Source organism: Podarcis muralis, chromosome 15 (genome assembly GCF_964188315.1).
Source record: "Podarcis muralis chromosome 15, rPodMur119.hap1.1, whole genome shotgun sequence".
Classification (NCBI taxonomy): Eukaryota; Metazoa; Chordata; class Lepidosauria; order Squamata; family Lacertidae; genus Podarcis; species Podarcis muralis.
The window spans coordinates 36,497,389-36,518,799 of NC_135669.1; the positions used below are offsets into that span (position 1 = coordinate 36,497,389).

Sequence of the window (21,411 nt, forward strand, 5' to 3'; positions counted from 1 at the left end):
CACTCTGGGGGGCTGGTAGCGATCTCTCCGCCTAACCTACCCCACAGGGTCATTGTGGGGATTAAACTGAGATGGGGAAAGATGAGTGTGTGTCACCTCGACCTCCCTGGAGGAAAAGTGGGATATAAATGTCAGAATGAATGGGTGAATTTTAGGGGGCAGTAGGGGGGGGGAGAGAGGGGGCGCGGGTGGCGCTGTGGGTAAAAGCCTCAGCGCCCAGGACTTGCCGATCGCATGGTCAGCGGTTCAAATCCCCGCGGTGGGGTGCGCTCCCGTTGCTCGGTCCCAGCACCTGCCAACCTAGCAGTTCGAAAGCACCCCCAGGTGCAAATAGATAAATAGGGACCGCTTTCTAGCGGGAAGGTAAACGGCGTTCCGTGAGCTGCGCTGGCTCGCCAGATGTAGCTTGTCATGCTGGCCACGTGACCCAGAAGTGTCTGCGGACAGCACTGGCTCCCGGCCTATAGAGTGAGATGAGCGCACAACCCTAGAGTCTGTCAAGACTGGCCCGAATGGGCAGGGGTACCTTTACCTTAGGGGGGGAGAGAATGGGTCCGACTGGCAAGATTGCATAGTGGAACCTCACCTGGTGGAAGAGAGACCTGTGAGAATAACCTGAAGAGCCCAGAGCTGACATCGCCAGCCCTGGCCCCCTCCAAACTACAACTCCCATAAGCCCTGAGGTGCATCTTGGAGTTGTAGCACGCATGCATACAGAGGGCACTCACTTGGAGTGTAGCTCACTAGGTGGAGCATCCTCTTCTCGGGCGCAGAAGGTCGTGGGTTCAATTCCTGGCAGCATCACTCTCGTCGGGGCCTAGAGTCTCCCTGCCCCTGGAAACCTGGAGAGCTGCTGCCAGCCAGAGTGGACAGTTCTGTGCTTAGATGGCCTCACTCTGGTCCCTGGCAGCTTCCTCTGCTGTTTACAGAGTTATAATCTGAGGGAGGGGGCTGGGAAATCGGAGGGAGGAAAGGAAAGTAGGAGGATTGTAGATAAATTTTTGGAAGGGGTGACTTTGAGATTTCATATGTGCCAGGTTTTTGTGTGTTTTTTCAGTGGGGAGGGGGCCTAACATGGAGAGTCTGCATCCCAAACGAGGCCTGCCAGGGCTACTTCTGTGCCCTCTGCAGCTGGTTCCTCTGTCTCCTTCTGCCCCCCCCCCAGCTTCCGCCACCTCCTTCAAGGTGACCTTCAAAGGGGTACAGGCTTCGCCCAGCCAATCGGAGCAGAGTGGGAGGGCCTTCCTCCCCTCTACCCCTCCTCTCTTTGTTTAAGATCACAGGATCCTTTAAGGTATCCTCTCTTCTCTCCCCCCCCCCATATCTTTTCATTGAGGGGGTGGGAACGCAACACCCCCACACCCCCTGATTCCTGCCATCTCCCCTCTTCAAGAGGGGAGTCCAAAATTAACTATATCCCTTTTAACGTGGTGTGTGCGCGCACGTGGTTTTACAGAAGTCTCATCTCTGGCTTAGGAAGCGGAAGAGTCCCGGGGAATCCAGTTGTCCTTCAGCGTTGGTTGGAAAGGGGATTCCCGCCCCCCCCTCCCAGTCTGAAATGGCCTCTCCCCCTCCTCCCCCCCCTCCATGCATGCAATTGGCAGTTCTGTAGCTGCTCCCACATTCCTGCAATATTTTTAAAGAGACAAGCACCCTTTTCCTTCCCTCGCATAGCAGGCTTAAGGTAGCAACAGGGCTTTTGCAAGGAAGGACCATAGGGCGGGTGGTCCGACTTGCATGCAAAATGTCCCGTGTTCAATCCTCCAGGGGTCTCTAGGCTTGGACTGACCTCTGAAAGTCTTCCAAACAATGTAAAAGGTGTGGTGCTAGACGGAGCAATGGCTTGTCTTTGGATAGGGCAGCTTCCTAACATTCCTTTGGTTGTTTGCTCATAGAATCGTAGAGTTGGAAGGGACCACGAGGGTCATCTAGTCCAGCCCTCTGCAATCTTTTGCCCAACGTCAGGCTCGAACCCACAACCCTGAGATTAAGAGTCTCCTTCTGTACTAGCTGAGCTATTCAGGTCATCGTCTCGAGGAGGGCAGTAGTGATTGTTGCGTGAAGAATAATCTGTATATATGGTGCCTTCGGTGTGCGGGGGGAGGGTTATGCAGAGTATAAGAAGGCAGGTCTCTGCCCACAAGGAGCTTACAGTTAGTTATTAATAAGTGGTGGGCTTGGAGTGCTGTTTGAGTTAAAATGTGTAATTCACTCCAGATCTCCTGGGATGAACTGGAAGGGTCTGTATGGAGAAGAATAACTCTCACTTACAAAGCATTTTTGATGCATCTTTTTAAGATGATGGATATTATATTTCTGCAGCCGGTGGCATCTGAAGGGAGGCAGTCCCTTTGTGTATATATAAGCCCATGGGTAGGCAAACTAAGGCCCGGGGGCTGGATCCAGCCCAATCGCCTTCCACTTCCTGCCTGCGGATGGTCTAGGAATCAGCGTGTTTTTACATGAGTAGAATGTGCCCTTTTATTTAAAATGCATCTCTGGGTTATTTGTGGGGCATAGGAATTAGTTCATTTTCCCCCCCTTCAAAATATAGTCTGGCCCCCCACAAGGTCTGAGGGACAGTGGACCGGCCCCCTGCTGGAAAAAATTGCTGACCCTTGTCTAAGCCAAATGGCACCTTAAACCTAGGTTAGTCGCCACAGCAGAATCTCGATTTGCTAGGGGTTTGGGTTCAATGCCCCTCAGGATCCCTTCCAATGCCACAATTCTATGTTTCCGTGATCTGGAGTACAGTGGACGCTCGGGTTGCGAACGTGATCCATGCGGGATGCACGTTCACAACCTGCAGCATTCGCAACCCACAGTGGCGCACCTGCGCACATGCAGGTTGCGATCCAGTGCTTCTGCGCATGCGTGACCCCCAAAACCCGGAGGTAACCTGTTCCGGTACCTCCAGGTTTCGGTGGGTCCGTAACCTGAAAAAATGCGACCTGAACCGTCTGTAACCCGAGGTATGACTGCACATTGCTTGACTGCAGCTTGCGTTTACAATTCACTTGTCCCAATATGCAACAAGGAGAAACTCGCACAGTGGAAGTGGAAATGGTTATTAACTCTGGACTAAGGCGGAGGGTTCTAAACGGGCTCGATGGAGATGTCAGTTGCCAGCCTGACGCCCAGAAATCTCCACGTAGTCACAATTGGACGTGCGCCAGGGGCAAAACATGCCTGGCGCCCAACGAATTTCTAACACTGTTTCCGAACTACGACTCCCTTCATCTGTGGCCATTGGCTTTGCTTGCTGGAGCTGATGGTAGCCCAGAACATTGGCAGCTTCAAAGTTTCCCCCACATCGGAGTTGCTGCTTCTCTGTTGCTTGAGACTGTAAGCTCCTCAAGGCAGGCTGCTAGACCCCAGCAAACCATCCTGCACACGTCTGGCATTACTCTGATGTTGTTGAACTACAACTCCCATCACCCCTAGCTAGCAAGGCCAGAGCTCAGGGATGATGGGAGTTGTAGTCCATCAACATCTGGAGAACCACTGTGTTAGACTGTGTGCATAGAATATAAAGTCATCTCCCACTCACGGTTGCTTCCTTCTTCCCACCCTCTGAAAACCAGTATGCTTAACACACTTAATTTCTCTGTGTTGGGTTGTCGGAGGCTCTCCCCGTAGGGTGGAACAAGGTGCGAATTCCTCCTAAGGCTGAAAAAATTGCTTCTGTGGGCTTCCATCCATTCCGGGGTTTGGCGACGGCAGTGCCAGGGTTCAGAGATCGCTCTCTCTCTAGCATCTATTTCTGCCTCAACTTGTTTAAAAACCGGTTCTTGTGTGCCAGGGCTGCCTGCAAGGGGAGTTTGCCAAAATTTGCCAGAGCGTTTCTGTGTCTACATTGGCGGGAGCTATTGCTAGAGCGTGCCTCCTCCTCTCAAAGGTGTTTGGGAAGTACATAACCTCTTTGTCAACATTCTCCTGTTCGCATTTGCCTGCTTGATAAATCTGGTTTGGCTAGTGGGTGTTTGGGTTGGCAGACTGCTATGGCAGTGGGGAGTGCGCCTTCCCTTACCAAGAGTGTTAGTAGACCCTGCAGGATTCCTCCAATCCTTATCCGTCATTCTGACCAGTGCGCCACGATGCTGCTTATTTCTCAAAATGCTGCAAGGTTCCATAGGAACGCGCGAATGAAAAATTCGGCAGCTTCTGTTTTCAGTTCCTTTCCCCCTTAAAAAACATTGTGAAGGTGGAAATGTAAAGATTCAGACGCTGATTTTTATCATATGTGGTGGACCTGTGATAAAATAAAAACATTTTGGGAGATGATCTACAATGAACTAAAGATGTTTAGAGATACCTTTCCCCAAAAACCAGAAGCATTTTTGCTAGGTTTGATGGGAAATGAGATTGCAAAGGTGGATCAAAGACTATTTATGTATGCCACAGTCGCAGCGAGGACTTTGCTGGCCGAAAAATGGAAGTTACAAGAAATACCTACTATTGCAGAGTTGCAGGCGAAGATGATGGACTTTGCAGAGTTGGCCAAACTGACTTGCAGGAGCCGAGACCAGGGCGATCAGAATGATGATTGTAAAAATTTGAAGACACTAGCAGGATTGAAATAAATCCTACAATGTGGATATATAGTAAAGATTTAAATTGCGTGACTGGATGTGATATGGAATACCTGTTGAAGGGAAGGAAGGAAGTCGTAAGCTCGGCAGAGCAAAAGGTTGTTTTGTGTTTGTTACTGTAATGTTGGAAATGTTGTTTAAAGGAAAATAAAAAATTATGGGGGGGGGGAGACATTGTGAAGGAAGTTGTGCGATACTTGTGTCGTAAAACATCTTTAGCTTTCCCACCAAATCATATAGCCTCTAACTTATTACAGTACCCGGAGCCCATTAAGTGCTCTTGAATCCTTTCCTAACAATAACAACAAATGTCAGTGCATATTGGGGATCCTTTTTCTCACGAAGCGTGCAATAAGTCTCCCTGTGTACTTTTGACTCATCTAGTAAGTGAATCCTCAGGTGGGAAACTTTCCATCCTGGAATTTCCTAGAAAACTCTCCTCACTGGTTCACTGGTGCCTTGTGTGCTGTGTTGGCTACCCAGAACGGTGGATGGAAGTTGCAGCTGCAACATCTGGAAGGGCGAAAGGTCTCCGCACCTCTTTTGCGGGACCAAACCCGGTAAGCCTGGTGCTTGAACATATAAGCAAAACATGTACAAACTGGTGTAGTGCTGGATTCGCAGGTGTAGCACACCTGGTTGTTCATGTGCCACTGAGCTTGCCAACAATGTGCTCTCCGGGTTTTTGGAACTACATCTGAATCTTCCATCAGAAGCAACCTTAGAAACTCAGGTATATAATATACCGGTAATCACCAAATTGCATTTTAAACCTAAGGTGCGGTTGCCACAATGGAATGTCTTTTTTACAGTGGGATGATGGTGATTCCATTTCTTTTTTATATTTAAAAAATAAATCTCAAAGTGGTTTGCGCCACATTGAAACATCAGTTAAAATAATCCGGAATAAAACAAAATTCAAGCTTCAAGGAAAATATTTCAGAGCCTTTTCTAAGTTGGCTTTCCCCAGGTGTCAACCTGGCATTTCCAGAGATCTCCCGCGTGGTTGCAATTGGACCCACACCAGTTGCCAAACACGCCTGGGTTACTTCTAACACTGGGGCCCTGAAATCTACACAGCAAATTTAACATTTCTCTTGGGGCATAGCCATTGCTTCTTCCACCACCACCCCCCAAAAAAAAATTGTAAAAAAATTGGAACCATAGTGTTTGTGAGGTGCTGAGGATTCTTCCCCTACAGACCATGGGTAAGCAAACTAAGGCCTGGGGGCCGGATCCGGCCCAATCACCTTCTAAATCCAGCCCGCGGACAGTCCAGGAATCAGCGTGTTTTTACATGAGTAGAATATGTCCTTTTATTTAAAATGCATCTCTGGGTTATTTGTGGGGCATAGGAATTCATTCATTCTTATTTTTATTTTCAAAATATAGTCCGGGCCCCCACAGGTTCTGAGGGACAGTGGACCAGCCCCCTGCTGAAAAAGTTTGCTGACTCCTGCTATAGACACTTCTTTGTAAAACCACACTTTCCAGGGAAGGGGAGTCAGGGATTTGGGTCAGGACTAGCTGATGTGGTCCTATAAGCCCCTCTCTTCGCGTTCTTGGATACCCGTGTAAAGAGGCCCTCTCGTGACTCAGAAGTGGGTGGAGCTAATTTTGCATCATGGGCTATAGGCGTGGCTTGTTGTACAGAGCGCGGAGGGGGCACTATACTTTCTGAATTGGTCTTCTTCCAGGAGGTAGGGTGGTTTTGCTGCAGGACTGGGGGTGCGTTTGCTGCGCTGGCTCACATTTGGACCTATGACTGGTTCAACCCTCCTGTTTTAATAATTTGGCGTTGAATGGCTGGCTTAATTCTTCAGCGGCCTGGTATATCTCCGTGGGAACCACCCTTACCCATACATGTATGCGCGGAGATCCTTTTAAGTCGCCGGAATGTGCAACTACATGTTTTTTGAAAATTGCGTAACGCAAAATTGCACTGATTACCTTGCAAAGAAGGAGGCTGCCTTTGACCAGCCCAGAAGAGAGTGAGAGATCCAGTTACAGGAGGCGACTTCTCTGTTTTCTGTTCTCCATCCCCCACCCTGACCAGTCCCACGAGCCATCTGGGGTGACCAGTAACACTGGTTTTTCTGCTTCTTGAGTGCTGTGGAATGAGCCGGGCTCTCAAATCAGCCCGATCAGCAAAAAGCATTAGGTCTTAAATCAAAGGTGTGTGTGTGTGTGTGTGTGTGTGTGTGTGTATTCAGTAAGTGCTTGGGAAAGATGGACCACTGAGACCAGTCTGCACCTGGCTAAAGTTTCTGGCCCCCTGACCTTCAGTGGTACTTTGCCGAGAAGTTTAGCAACCATACCTTGTAGGGCCCAGCTACAATACTACCCATGTGAAATCAATATTAAATTCCATGTCAGTGCCCAGGGTATAATAGGAACCTGGTCAGTATAGTTAATAAAAAGGTAAAGGACCCCTGGACGGTCAAGTCCAGTCAAAGGTGACTATGGGGTTGTGGCGCTCATCTTGCTTTCAGGCGGAGAGAGCCGGCGCTTGTCCACAGACAGCTGTCCGGGTCATGTGGCCAGCATGACTAAACCGCTTCTGGCGCAACAGAACACTGTGATGAAAGCCGGAGCGCATGGAAATGCCATTTACCTCCCTGCCGCAGCGGTACCTTTTTATCTACTTGCACTGGCATGCTTTTGAACTGCTAGGTTGGCAGAAGCATGGGACACAGTAACAGGAGCTCACCCCACCACGGGGATTCAAACCGCCGACCTTCTGATCGGCAAGCTCAAGAGGCTTAGTGGTTTAGACCACGGCGCCACCCACTCCCTAGTATAGTATAGTTTAGGTTAGTTAGCATCGTATAGTTTGCCCTACTTATACCTGGTTATTATAGTTCCCTTACGAGATTGCCTTACCCTTCATGGGCCCCCTAGACTGCTTTGATCGAATTGGCACCACCACAGATGAAGCATGATGCCCCTTCCTCAGTTGTAAGAACCGGGCTGCTTAGCGTGGCAGTGCTTTCCCTTTGGAACTCCCTGCCTCTTGACATCGAGCAGGCACCTTCACTGTTCTTTTCAGTGCCTGCTGAGAACATTCCTACTTAGAAATGCCCACCCAGGTGCTTTAGAAAGCTGAGGTCCTTTTAATCTGTTGTAGTATTTCAATTTTGGTATGCTTTAAAGTAGGGTTGTAAATCTCTTAGTTTAATTGTTTTATCTTTCTCTAAATCACCTTGAGGTGGGGGGTTTTTAGGGGGAGACCAATAAAGCAGTGTATAAACTTGATTAAACAAATATGTAGCTCCTCATTGTCCACAATGACGCGGGTGGCGTTGTGGGTTAAACCACAGAGCCTAGGGCTTGTCGATTGGAAGGTCGGCGGTTCGAATCCCCGCAACGGGGTGAACTCCCTCCCGAGTTGCTCGGTCCCTGCTCCTGCCAACCTAGCAGTTCGAAAGCATGCCAGTACAAGTAGATAAATAGGTACCGCTCCGGCGGGAAGGTAAACGGCGTTTCCATGCACTGCTCTGGTTCGACAGAAGTGGCTTAGTCATGCTGGCCACATGACCCGGAAGCTGTATGCTGGCTCCCTCTGCCAGTAAAGTGAGCGCTGCAACCCCAGAGTCGGCCACGACCGGACCTAATGGTCAGGGGTCCCTTTACCTTTACCTATTGTCCACAACAGGGTTTCAGGCAAGTGGCTGGGTTTGAACCTCGGATCACCCCCATGTCTTCTGCCCTGCTCTCCACCATACTTACTGCAAGAACAGCCAGCAACTCAACGACGTTTATTGTTCTTACGGGGCAAGTGTTTCGTAGACTTTCCCAGTATGCTCATGAACTGAATGCATGGTTCCTAGGTAGGTAAGAAGGCGTCGTTTTCTGTATTTGCCACCTGCGGAGCTGTTTCTGTTCCCCTGCAGATCACCTTCTGCCGAAAACCATGTTGCTCGTCCTTCTGTCTGCTGCGGCGGGATTACGTAACTTAACGTAATTAATGGTGAAGGTTGCATCATTCCACCCCACTGATTTTGGTTCAAAAGGGGTGTAATCAATTGTGTACCATTTGCTGACTGAACACAACAGCGGCAATGTGGAATCCCACCTTCATTTGCTGGGTTGTTTTCTGTTCTGGACATATAAGTATTGGCCATTTCCGCTCCCTTTTTCGTCGGCGTTCTCCAACGTCTCTAATGGCCGCTGGCAGGGGTGCCAACATGGACCTTTCTTCCCTGCCGAGGCCCAGAGAGTGCCTGTTAAGAAAGCTTTCCTAGGAAGACTGCAAAGCCGCCATTGTTCTACGGAGCATGAGAACCAAACTTCTTGCCAAGAAATGCCAGCGTGGAGGAGCCGAAGGCTTGTCAAACTAAACCGATTCCCAGTTAACTCTCTTTTTTTTTCTTTCTCTTTCTCCATACTCCCCTTTTAAAGAAGTAGTAAAGTATTCCCCGCTCAACTCTCCCAAGTTTTTAAGGGTTTCTGGCTCCTGCTAATCTCTTACTTGTCAGTCCTGGGAATGTGGGGTTGCCTCCAATGTTGATTGGCGACAGGGTACAGTATATCTTTTAAAACTAATGAACATGGCAGTTCCGGACTGCCTATATGTTACCAGGCCAGGTTCAATGCCCTTGTGTTAATTTACAAGGCCAACAGCAATCTAGGTCCCGTGTATCTTAAGGATCTCCTGATCCCTTCTCTCCCCTGCCTGATCACTTTTGGGGAGTGTCCTGTGATTCCTCCACAGCTCTGATGCAAGGCTTGCAATGCCTGGAAGCCATGCATGCATTCAGTGTTGTGGGCCTAGACCTGTGGAACTCTCCGCCACCAGATTGTATTAGAAAACAGGCACCCTCCCTGCTGAACTCCAGGCGCAGAACAAATGCTTGTATTTCCACAGGGGTTTTAAGGTAGCATCCGGGTTTTAGTTCAGTTTTATGGTGAATGTTTGTTTTGTATGGTGCATAGAAATGCTCGTGATTAAGCAGTAATTAAGTACCGTAAAATAAAATTTAAAACCAATACTTTTAGCTCCTGTTTCAATTGGGGGGGGGATGACTGTACTTGTTCTCGGTGCTGACTGATGCAGAATAGCTGTTACATCCCATTTTTATATTTGCAATTGTTAGTGCCAACTAGGGACACGTGAAGCTGAACTATGCTGAGTCAGAAAAGCATTTGTGTGTGTGTGATATGTACCGAGTCAGACCATTGCTCCATCTGCACCAGTGTGGAGTTACGATTAGAGTGTTAGACTAGGACCTGGGAGACCAGGGTTCAAATCCCCACTCAGCCATGAAGTTCACTGGGTGACCTTGGAGTCAACCACCTTCTCTTAGCCTAACCTACCTCACGGTGGAGGACGATACGCAGCGAAATGGAAACAGCGCTGCATGTGAAAGACCTACATTGGCTCCCAGTACGTTTCAGAGCACAATTCAGAGTGTTGGTGTTGACCTTTAAAGCCCTAAACGGCCTCAGTCCAGTATATCTGAAGTAGCGTCTCCACCCCCATCGTTCTACCCGGACACTGAGGTCCAGCTCCGAGGGCCTTCTGGTGGTTCCCTCGCTGCGAGAAGCCAAGTTACAGGGAACCAGCCAGAGGGCCTTCTCGGTAGTGGCACCCGCCCTGTGGAATGCCCTCCCACCATATGTCAAAGAGAACAACAACTACCAGACTTTTAGAAGACATCTGAAGGCAGCCCTGTTTCGGGAAGCTTTTAATGTTTGATGTATTACAGTATTTTATTATTATTATTATTATTTGGAAGCTGCCCAGAGTGGCTGGGGAAGCCCAGCCAGATGGGTAGGGTATAAATAATAAATTATTATTATTATTATTATTTATTATTTAGGGTGGCCTGGAAAGCTCTGCCTTATTCTTTCTCCAGTCCAGACCCAGATATATATTTTTGCTACCTCAATGCGAACTGGGCCCCAGACCTACTTTCTGCCCCATAATTGTTCTTCTGTTGGACTCTGTTTAGTATGGATATCTGTGTGGGAGTCTCAACGTGCTATAGTAACCGACCTTGGCTCTGCTATTCAGCCCCAACCCCATTTGTTTGTATGCTTGACAAGGGCAAAACCCTTTAGCCGCAGTCCCAGGTTGCGTTGGTACGGAGCCCGGGCTCCGGGCTCTATTTATAACTTGGCTTTGGAGCCAACACTGTCCTCCTGCTTTCAGTCTTCTTGCAGAGTTGAGGGTGGAAAAGAAGCACTCTCTGCTGGAACTTTGTTCTCCAGGAGAACACGGAAGAAAACCCACCGCGCCTTGATTGCAGTCTTCCCTGGCAACGCACGGTTGGCGTCTGGTTTTGCAGAAAATGAAGGTCGCTGGCGGGAACTCCGGGAGAATTTTGACCGCGGAAATGCAGCCTGTCAGATGTTGGTGACGTTATATATTTTTTTTCCCAAAGAGAAACCACCCATGACTAAAGCAGTGATTCACCAAGGCGCTCTGCATGTGTTCTCCCTGATTAAAAACTACCTTGGCCCACCTTCTGGGAAAAGAGGATGTGCCCCTTTGGAAAGCATTTTGCCATCCAGACCGTGAATTTCCGGAGAGCGTCGCTCTGTTCATAGATTTGCCTTTGGATGTGACGGAAGTCCCGTGCTGGTTTTTAACACGTACCCCCTGGCAGGGGACCATGGGGAACGGCCTCTTTGCCAGCTGCTGCCGCTGCATCGCCAACCTCATCTTCCAGGTCCGTGCGGAGGGCTCATCGGACGAGAGATCTCCCCTCTTGCCTGTGCCAGCTGCCGTGGCTCTAGAGGGTGCCCGGGAAATCCAAGCCATGCTGGTCGTCTCCAGAGCATCCGAGGGCTCTGCACCGTACCCGGATATCGTCATGAGCAGTGTGTCGCACGAATACCTGCAGAGAGGGGCAGAGCTGCCCAGCGGCTTAGTCGAGGGGAAGATGGTGGAAGAGCCCAGCAAGGCTTGCGTCAGGTGCCTGACACTCGTGGCTCCTGGCTTGCTGCAGCATGCACCGAGATCTTGTCTGGTGCATGCCCTTCCTGCCGACCTTGAGCGAGAATCATCGCGGCCTCCAAACTATTCTTGGCCGCTTGGTCGAGCTTCCAAGGCCCACGAGGTTCTTGGAGGTGTAAGCTTTCAATCAAACCAGCTGGAAGGCAGTCTGGGCAGTGGAGCAAATGCCAGGCACGGGACACCAGCTCCTGGGCTGCACCGGTGCCAAGGAACCGTGGCGGCGAGCCAGAACGTGGCTCTGGGGCCCACGCCAGCTGATACTGGCTTGGCAGCTTGCAGTCGTCAAGTCTCTTCTGCTGCCCTCGATTCTGGTGGGCCCTCAAGGGGCAGTGTGCCGTCGGAGAAGCCTGCGCTTCATCCATCGGGAGAGAAGAGCTTGGTTGTCCTCCAGGCTTCTTCGTATGAGCCACAGGAAGTTGAAAGCGTGGAAGGAGTTGTGGATGCTAAAGGGGACGCAGGTAGAGAGTTCGGCCTTGCACCTGAAGGGGAAGCTGGTCCACGATACAACCAGAGGAGGAGTAGAAGGGCATTTGTCTTGGGGAGGTTTCTACTACCCGCCTTGGGGTATATATCCTGTTTGCCCTGACTGGGGCCTAGTCTGTATGTAGCATCAAGTGAGGCTAGAGCTGGGCAATATTGGGTTTTCCGCTTTGTGATCTTTCACCAGCTAAACATCGCAATACAGTGGAACCTTTGTTCTTGGACTTAATCCATGGCGCGGCTTCCGATTGGCTGCAGGAGCTTCCTGCACTCAAGCGGAAGCCGCGTCGGATGTTTGGCTTCTGAAAAATGTTCGAAAATCGGAACACTTCTGGGTTTTCGGCGTTCGGAAGCCAAAACGTACGAGTACCAAGGCGTTCGAGAACCAAGGTACAGCTGTATAGTGATAAGTCGCAGTGTGTGAAATAAGGATAGAGCTATGTGGAGGCCTTGGCTGGCTTCAGGGTTTCCCCCACATTGTGATTTTTGCAAAGCACACACACACACACACACACACACACACACACACACACATCGTGACTCGCAATATATTGCCCGGTCAGAAATCATGAAACCTGATAATCACGATCTGGACTTGCAACCGGTTTTGGACACAAGGCTCTGCATGCGATTTTAAAGCAGATACGTGTGAAGGAAGAGGAAGTTGATATGGAAGGCCAGGAAGAGATGGGGGAATGATTTCTGAAAGAACTCAAAGGCGGCTCCTGACCACATTATTCCCATCTGGACTCAGAGTGGAGTCGCTCTTGACGTAAGCATTGTGAAACCCAGGTAGTTTTGCATTAAACTCCACCCCACTGCCAAAAAAAAAAAAGCCATCTGGTCCAGTTTTAGGCTTGAAGTGCCAGAAACAATGGCAACAACACGTGGCAGTCTTTATTTTTTTATATTTCTCTCTCCCCTATGCCCCAGTCCCTTTGTGAGTAGAGAACATGGTTTCTTGAGCATGGAGAGGTTTAGAGTTCAATCCCTGGCGCCACCTGTTAAAAGGACCACAGGTAACTCGGCTGGGGGAGGCATTGGGCAGCTTCTGCCAGTCAGGCCCCAGAGGCCCAGTGGGTCCAGGCATCAGAGCAGGACGCCATGTTCATTCACTCATTTTGCAACCCTTTCCATTGAAGCCTGGAGCATGTATGTTTGGGTGTTGCAACGATTATGCAGCGTGGTTAGTTTTGGACTAGGACTCGGGGAGACTGGGGTCTGACTGCTCGCTGGGGGACCTTGGACCAGCCATGCGCACATCAACTTAACCCTACCTCACAGGGTTGTTGTGAGGAGCAAGCGGAGAGGGTGAGTACCATACACACCGCCTCTAGCTCTGTGGAGAAGAGCTGAGGTATAAGCTTAGTAATGGCAGCTGTAGAGGACCTGTCAGCTTTCAAATCATTCAACTATGGTGAAGCTAGAGTGTGGTTCGGGTGGACTCTTCACCAGCCCTGGTGGCTTCTAGATAGTTTGGACCACAACTCCCATCAGGCTGTGCTGGCTGGGCCTGCTGGGAAACGTAGTCCGGAACATTTGGAGGGTGCCAGATTGGGCAAAGACTGGCTTCTGCTCTCTGTGTTTGCGTCTGCTTCTAAAACTTGTCAGTGGAGGAGAACGTACCTTATATATTGTAAACCTGGAATTTCCAGTAGACACACACACATGCACCATGTATGTTGATTTCCTGTGCGTGCTTTCAGGGAACAGGGGTTAATGTTTAATGTAGAAAGGCCAGCCGCAGGAGTGCGGAGCGCCATTCAAATGCCTTTTTGATGGTTGTTACGGAGAAGAACGGCTTCTGTAGAAAAGCAGGCCGTGCCTGGAGATCGAACATCGAGCCAGAAAGAGGACTTGGAACCTTGACCTCGCCTTGGTGTGGTAGTTTTAACGTTTTCCTCCTGACAGAAGGGGGGGAGTCATGTGTTTTTTTAAAAAACAACCTTGTGGAAGTGCAGAAGCCGTCTGTTGTGTGTGTCTATGGTTCACCCAGCATGTCATAGAATTGTATAATTGGAAAAGGACCCTGAGGATCATCTAGTCTAACCCCCTGCAATGCAGGAATATGCAGCTGTCCCATATGGGGATTGAACCCACAACCTTGGTGTTATCAGCACCACATTCTAACCAACTGAGAATGTTCCACCTTGGCAGCCCTGGGCCAAAGCCTGGACCCCTGAGGTCCTGTAATCGACCTCCTCTTCTCCCCTACCATCAGAATTGTTGTTGTTGTTGTTGTTGTTGTTGTTGTTGTTGTTATTTATTATTATTATTATTATTATTCCACCCATCTGATTGGGTTGCCCCAGCCACTCTGGGCAGCTCCCAACAGAATATTAAAAAAACAATAAAACATCAAATGTTTAAAAACTTTCCTATACAGGGTGGTCTTCAGATGTCTTCTAGAAGTCAAATAGTTGTTTGTTTCCTTTACATCTGATGGGAGGGCATTCCACAGGGCAGGCGCCATCACCGACAAGGCCGTCTGCCTGGTTCCCTATAACTTCGCGTCTTGCAATGAGGGAACTGCCAGAAGGCCCTTGGCGCTGGATCTCAGTGTCCGGGCTGAACGATGGGGGTGGAGACACTCCTTCAGGTATACTGGACCGAGGCCGTTTAGGGCTTTAAAGGTCGGCACCAACACTTTGAATTGGGCTTGGAAATGTATTGGCAGTCAAAGTAGATCCTTTAGGACCAGTGTTATATCATGGAAGCATAGAGTTGCAATGCAGTGATCTATTTCTCCAGTGTAGGGCTTGAACGCATGACCTTGAGATTAAGAGTCTCATGCTCTACCAACTGAGCTATCCCAGCTAATGGAAGAGTCAGTTGAGGAATTTTGAATGAGCTTCCATCCGAGACGCAGAAATATTTTTGCCGAAATTCTTGGGAGTTGTATTAGCAGATGATGTAGAGAATCCAGAAAACCTGTGTCCCTCCGGGTGTTGCCAACTCCCACAAACCCCCAACTCTCCTCTGGGGCAAAGAGAAGTCCCCACAGTCCAGCAACGTTCAGAGGGCCACATTGGGGGGAGTGCTTCCGAGAGGGTCGCATTTGAAAATAGCTTATGGCTAGCAAGCACGCTTGCTGCTGAACTTAAGCAGTGCCAGCCCTCGCACCAGTGTAGCATCCTCTTGCTCTTCAAGGTTGAAAGACTTGCGTGTCTCTTTGAAACAAAACCCAAAAGAAACTTAACACCTGCGTGGCTGGCACACAGACGGGTTAATCTCTTAAACACGGATAATCCAATTGGAGATATTTCTGTTTAAACACAAGTTCTTAGAGAGACTGCTCCGTCTGACAATGACTGTGGAAATGTGAGCACAAAGTCTGCTCTGGGAGCGGGACTATCAAGTGATGCCTGCCGTTTTCACATATCGTTCCAGCCCTATAGCCACATTCTTCTTCTTCCCACCCCATGTGGAACTGCTGGGAAGTGTGCCGGCGCTGTGGCTGCGTCATGAGCACTGCGGGAAACCCCCTGGCCTTTCAGATGTTGCCGAACTACAACTCCCATCAGCCCCAGCAAGCGAGCCAGTGGCCAGGGATGATGGGAGGTGTAGTTCCTCAACACCTAGCGAGCTGAAGGTTCCCCACACTGCTGCATGAACAACTTTTCAAGGTCCGATACACAGGATCAGCTCTTGATTAGAGTGCGGTGCTGATAACACCAAGGTTGCAGGTTCGGTCCCTGGGTGGGATGGCTGCATATTCCTTGCATTGCAGTGGGTCGGATTAAATGATCCTTGGGTCCCCTTCCAATTTCATGATTCTATGACATTGTCTGCATGCCACCCATAGAAGATCTGCGCGTCTTCTCCCCACCCCCTTGTGAGGCTTGGCATTCAGACGCTGAAATCTTCTTGCAGAGAGAAAAATTTGAGAACCACTGGCTTGCTGAGAGAGCAGATACTTTTCTGCATGCAATAGTTCCCTTGTTCTATCCATGGGGCTTTCAGCTGAAAGACTCTCTCGGAGGAGGAGGAGAGAGAGGAGAAAGACCAGAATGGACAAAGTTCAAGCTTTGAGTAAGGCAATTTCATGTGTTTATGCTCACTTGAGCTCACATTTCTCGCTGTGTGACTGCTATTCCCCACCACCACCCACCACCCTTTAGCTCTTACTAAGGATGGAGAAGAAATCGGTTCAGTTCACAATGAAAGGTGAACCTACCTATCTCATGATGGCTGAAACAGTTTGTGAGACTAAAGTCACCCTTAGAGATTCGTGTTCCTATGAATTTTTCAAATCTGCCAGTGTGTACAAAAATGCATCTGTTGTGGTACAATGCACATGGAAATGCATGTACTGCTGAAACCAACACACCCAATTATTAATGAAATCAACGCAAGTGCATTAGTGTTAAGGCTATCGGGTGGTTGCTCGAGAGCAATCAGGCAAGATGCCTCACTGGTCTGTTCTAAAGCTTTATTATTGGTGCTAAAAACCTTTACAATGCAGAGTGCCTCTATTCCGTGTCTTGCTCATTCACTAGCAGAATCTGAGAGTGGGCGGTCCTTAAATCTTCCCCAGCAGAGTAGTCTCTTGACCCCCAGCCTACGCCTCCCCTCTCTGCACGAAAGCCTACTGCGCAAGGAAGGCTTGGGTAACTGGGGACCTCCCTCCTCCCCGCTTTGCTCAGGCAAGGTGTCCTGGCACCACCTTGCATCCTCCGAGCCCTGAAGCTCCTCCCCACTAGAGGCGTGGCTTCCTTCCTCCGCTGAGGAAGTGCTGCTTCCCACGATCTTTGGGGGCTCTCTGTTATCCATCCGCCTTCCCCCCCCCCCTCGCCCATTAGCTGATGGCAGTTCCCTGACAATTAGGTTAAGGGAAACAGCTTTACAGAAAGATGTACGCAGGCAACAACCTTTGTGTGTGGCGGTTATGTTCCTGAGCCCTGTGTGCAATCGCATAAGCCCATTCTGCCTCCTCCCTTCTGGCCACTTTCGGGTTGCGGCGATGCGCGTGTGCAAGGTCACAGGTCGATTGGATTGCGCGTAAATTGCTCGCTGCCTGTGTTGGGATGACTTGGCGCTAAGATGCTCGTGAATTTCCATGGGAACTTTTTTTTAAAGCCACAACCATATGTAGGGAACTGAAGAGAAGGTTGGAAGATTGAGAAACTGAGCAGAGCCGAAATGGGCATGCAGAGGGGGTCCCTCTGAACTCTCGGGATGTGATAGGATAGCTGTGGAAATTGGTTGTGCAATGGATTTTTAAGTATTCCAACCCCTGTGCAGGAATGCTGTTGTGCAAAAGTTCGCGGTGTTTCCACATCGTCTGAAACTTCCCTCTGTAGGAAACGGTCCTGGAATGAAGGAACATTATTCAGGGTCTGGAGTTTGTTCATTTTAAATTGGGGGGGCTGAGAGAGATCTCTGGGAAGGATGTTGCCTTGCAAGCCGTTCTTCTGTCTCTCCTGCTCTTCCCTCTCCCTTCCCAAACTTACAGGACAAAGGTACCCCCTCCTTCATATGATTGCCCTTTGATCTTGCTGTGTTGCAATTTCTGGCTTCACGGTGTTTGGCCTTTTTGGCAAGGAGACAGCTGCTGGTCCACTGCACCACCCTAGATTGAGCACCAGTGGTTTTTGCCTAAAGGAGTGCCGCATGCCTTTTCACCCACATAAAATCCCCCTTCCTTTATCTTATTTATTGAAGATCTCTGCATACCCTCTTTCATCCTATTTAGGAGTCCAGGGCAGCAAACGACCGATTGTGTCACAGTCCGGATACAATACAGTCGTACCTTGTTTTTTGAACAACCTAGTTTTCAAAGGTTTTTGCTCCCGAACGATCAAAACCTGGAAGTGAATATTCCGGTTTTTGAACGTTCTTTTGGAAGCCGGCGGGGCTTCCGATTGGCTGCAGCGTTTCCTGATGTTCACTCAGAATCTCCTTTCTAGTAACTAAAACAGGATTTGACTGGCATCTTTTGCAGATCTGCTAGGGGGATGAATCTGGAACTTCAGCGTCCAAATCATTTGTGCTGTCCTCAACCCTTACGCAAATGATTATCCGAGGCTATTCAGAAGTTGAGTCGGCATTTGCTGAAGGCAGGGACTTCTCGGTGGTAGCCCCAAGCTGCTGTAGAATGTAAGAGGGCAGAATTGTGTTGCAACATGAGTATAGCCTTTATGGATCGGACTTAAAGGCCCATCTGGTCCAGCATCCTGATCTCAGTCGCTAACCAGTTGCCCTAGCGGGAAGCCCGAAGGTTTTGATGTTGTGTGTTGGCCTGTCAGTTGCCCTTGGGTGTGTTTTTTGTAAGCTACATTAGGAAGCACTGATACTCACATTCGCCACAAGCTCCCAATCTGGTTGCCAGGGAGGATACGATTTGAAAAGAAGAAGAATAGTTGGGCCATTGATTGGCAGGACTGTGTGTCTCCCGCGAGCGTCACATAAATGCAGAATTGGCAGCAGGAAAGAAGCATCCTGAGAACTCCACAATATGCAGCAAGTTTCCAGTCCTCAGTGTGCGAATTAGAACCTCTAGTGGCCATGGGGGGTGGACTGTGTAGTACCCCTTCCTTCCTTCCTTCCTTCCTTCCTTCCTTCCTTCCTTCCTTCCTTCCTTCCTTTTGCCTTACTTGCTTGAATTTTGCAAAGTTGTGCAAAGTTTATTTAAGTTGCACGACTTGGGAATTGAACTCTGCTCCCGTGGCGCTGAAAGGGACGCCGCTTCTCAAAAGGCACGCCTGCTTGCTTGGTCGCACGGCCTCTCTTTCTCTCCGCCTCCCTTCCGCACGCTCTGGTACGTAGCGTGAGAATAAGTCCTGCCTTCCGACTTGAAACTCCTCAAAGTCGCCAGAGTCCCCTAAGCCCCTGTCTTTGCAAGCTAAGGAACCATATGTGTGGTGTTCAGGGGGCAGGGAGGGAAAGAACTGCGGCAGCACAAGACTCTCTGCTCTCCCTCCCTTCCTGCATGCGCGGGAGGAAGGAAGATTATCAAGGTAACAATCACTTTTCGTGCCATTGGCAGCTCCTCTGCAGGAAGATGCCTCTGGGCTCTGCAGCTCTGCCCACGCCCAGCGCCTGGTGATTTTAGTTAAATAAGTCTCTTCAAACTTGTACTGCGAATGATTCTTACTCTTCAAAAAAAAGGGGGGGGGAGAATTGCAATCCCTCCCTGCATTTTTGCCTCTTTTTTTCTTTTAACCATTCAGTTAAAGCACTCCCCACTCCATTCCTACCCCCAAAAAATAGAATCCTGGAAAACGTCCTGTGTTAAGGGTGCCGGGAGTTGTAGCTCTGTGAGAGGTAAACTACACTTCCCAGGGTTCTTGTTTTGGGTGCTTTAAATGTGCCTTTACTGTGTGGTAGGCAAACTAAGGCCCAGGGGCCGGATCCAGCCCAATCGCCTTCTAAATCCGGTCCATGGACGGTCCGGGAATCAGCGTGTTTTTACATGAGTAAAATGTGTGCTTTTATTTAAAATGCATCCCTGGGTTATTTGTGGGGCATAGGAATTCGTTCATTCCCCCCCCAAAAAAAATATATAGCCTGGCCCCCCACAAGGTCTGAGGGACAGTGGACCGGCCCCCTGCTGAAAACGTTTGCTGACCCCTGGTGTACAGTCCTACTCTGTTGGTTCCCTGTGTTTTTCCCCTCTTGGGGCATGTCCCCTGCCTCAGGCAGAGAAAAGGGCGTTGCTCATTTGGGCAAGGGAAAAAGAGAGATAAGGTTAAACGCGCCTTTCTCGTAAGCACCAGCTTGAAAAGGGGATGGGGAGGGAGAACCTGAGTGGAATTTGCAACCGGGCTCCTGGCCTAGTGCAGCTCGGGAGCTGTGTTTTCAGCTTGTGAACCGTCAAGGCGTGTGCTGTCACAATCGAGCCTCGCAGGGCTGGTTCCCTGTGGCAAGTTGGGATCTCCTGCCGGCGACCCACACCGAGGTGAGCTTTTGTGAAATGTGGGAAGGCAAGAGACTTGGTTTCAGCTTCTCCCTCCCTCTCCTTGCTGTGCCAGGATTTGTGCTGTTTCATAGGAAGTGTGGTTTAGTGGGCAGTGCGTCTGGTACGCATTGGATGGAAGGGAGGGAGGCCAACAGTAGGTGGCGCCAGAGCCAACGGCAAGCAGATTCAACTAATTCCTGTTTTGTCCCCCATCCTCCCTGCTGATTTCTGCAAGGGCAGCACTGAGACTAAGGGCGAGGAGGAGGTTGGGAAGACAGGGGTTGAATTGTTGTTTGAATGGTCCTGCCTTGGACATTTTCAGAACTGGAAAATGCAGCATTTAAACTCATGTCGATGACGCTTTTATCTGGTGTTTTCATAATCGGGTGTTTCTGTTCCAATATTTCTGACTGTTGGGAGAGAAGTTAGTTGAGGCTCCCGATCCCATGTGGTTTAGGGCAGCGGAAACTACAGCCGTACCTTGGAAGTCGAATGGAATCTGTTCCAGAAGTACGTTTGACTTCCGAAATGTTCAGAAACCAAAGTGCAGCTTCGAGTTCAAAGAATGTTCACAAACCAGAACACTCACTTGCGGGTTTGTGGCATTTGGGAGCCAAGATATGACTGTATTACTTTTCCAGAAAACCGAGACCACTGTCTGTATCGGTGTCCTTTAGGGTCTCCAGCTGGCGAAAACCTAAATTGGTCTCCCTTTCTTTTCGGCTAGAGCAACCCCCGCCCAGCATAACCCTGATGAATGGCGACAGCTTGCACGAGAACCACAACGAGGAGACCAGGCAGAACGGCCACGAAGAAACAGACCACGCAGACGATGGGAACGACCAAGAGGTTATCGTCATCCAGGACACCGGTTTTACGGTCAAAGTCCATGCGCCAGCAGTCGAACCTTTCCCCCTGCAAGTGAGTGTCTCGGAAGTACTTCGGGTCTAAATCTCCTTGGCTGGCCCCCCATCCTCTCCAGGTGTACAAATTGGGACTGCTGTGTTTCATTGCTGTTGCTGTTATTGCCTCCGAATCTGTCTTCCCCCGATAGGATACCCTCTAAATTATGCTGGGCTACAATTCCCATCATCCCTGACAATTGTCCATGGAGGTCAGAGCTGATGGGAGCAGAAGTCCAACAACATCTAGGCCACTGTTTCCCCAAACTCAGGTCTCCAGCTGTTTTTTGTACAGTAGTACCTTGGGTTAAGAACGTAATTCGTTCCGGAGGTCCATTCTTAACCTGAAACTGTTCTTAACCTGAGGTACCACTTTAGCTAATGGGGCCTCCCACTGCTGCCACACCACCAGAACCCGATTTCTGTTCTCATCCTGAAGCAAAGTTCTTAACCCGAGGTATTAATTCTGGGTCTGGAACCTGAAGTGTCTGTAACCTGAATCGTCTATAACCCAAGGATGCGGGTGGCGCTGTGAGTTAAACCACAGGGCCTAGGACTTGCCGATCAGAAGGTCGG

The 21,411-nt window shown here is 49.6% G+C and overlaps 1 protein-coding gene across 2 annotated transcripts in view; it reads left to right on the top strand.

The window, feature by feature from the left end:
- The window catches only part of CLUH (CLUH binding protein of NUMT mRNA), a 73,598-nt gene that overhangs the window by 13,052 nt on the left and 39,135 nt on the right, over positions 1–21,411 (top strand). The window contains exons 1-2 of one of the 2 annotated variants that reach the window (XM_028707526.2): positions 10,749–12,011; positions 20,661–20,854. In XM_028707526.2, the coding sequence (XP_028563359.2) occupies positions 11,210–12,011; positions 20,661–20,854 (996 nt within the window). In that variant the 5' untranslated portion in view covers positions 10,749–11,209. Of the gene's footprint in view, positions 1–10,748; positions 12,012–20,660; positions 20,855–21,411 lie in introns of those variants that run through there. The other variant, XM_028707527.2, reaches the window with a different exon arrangement.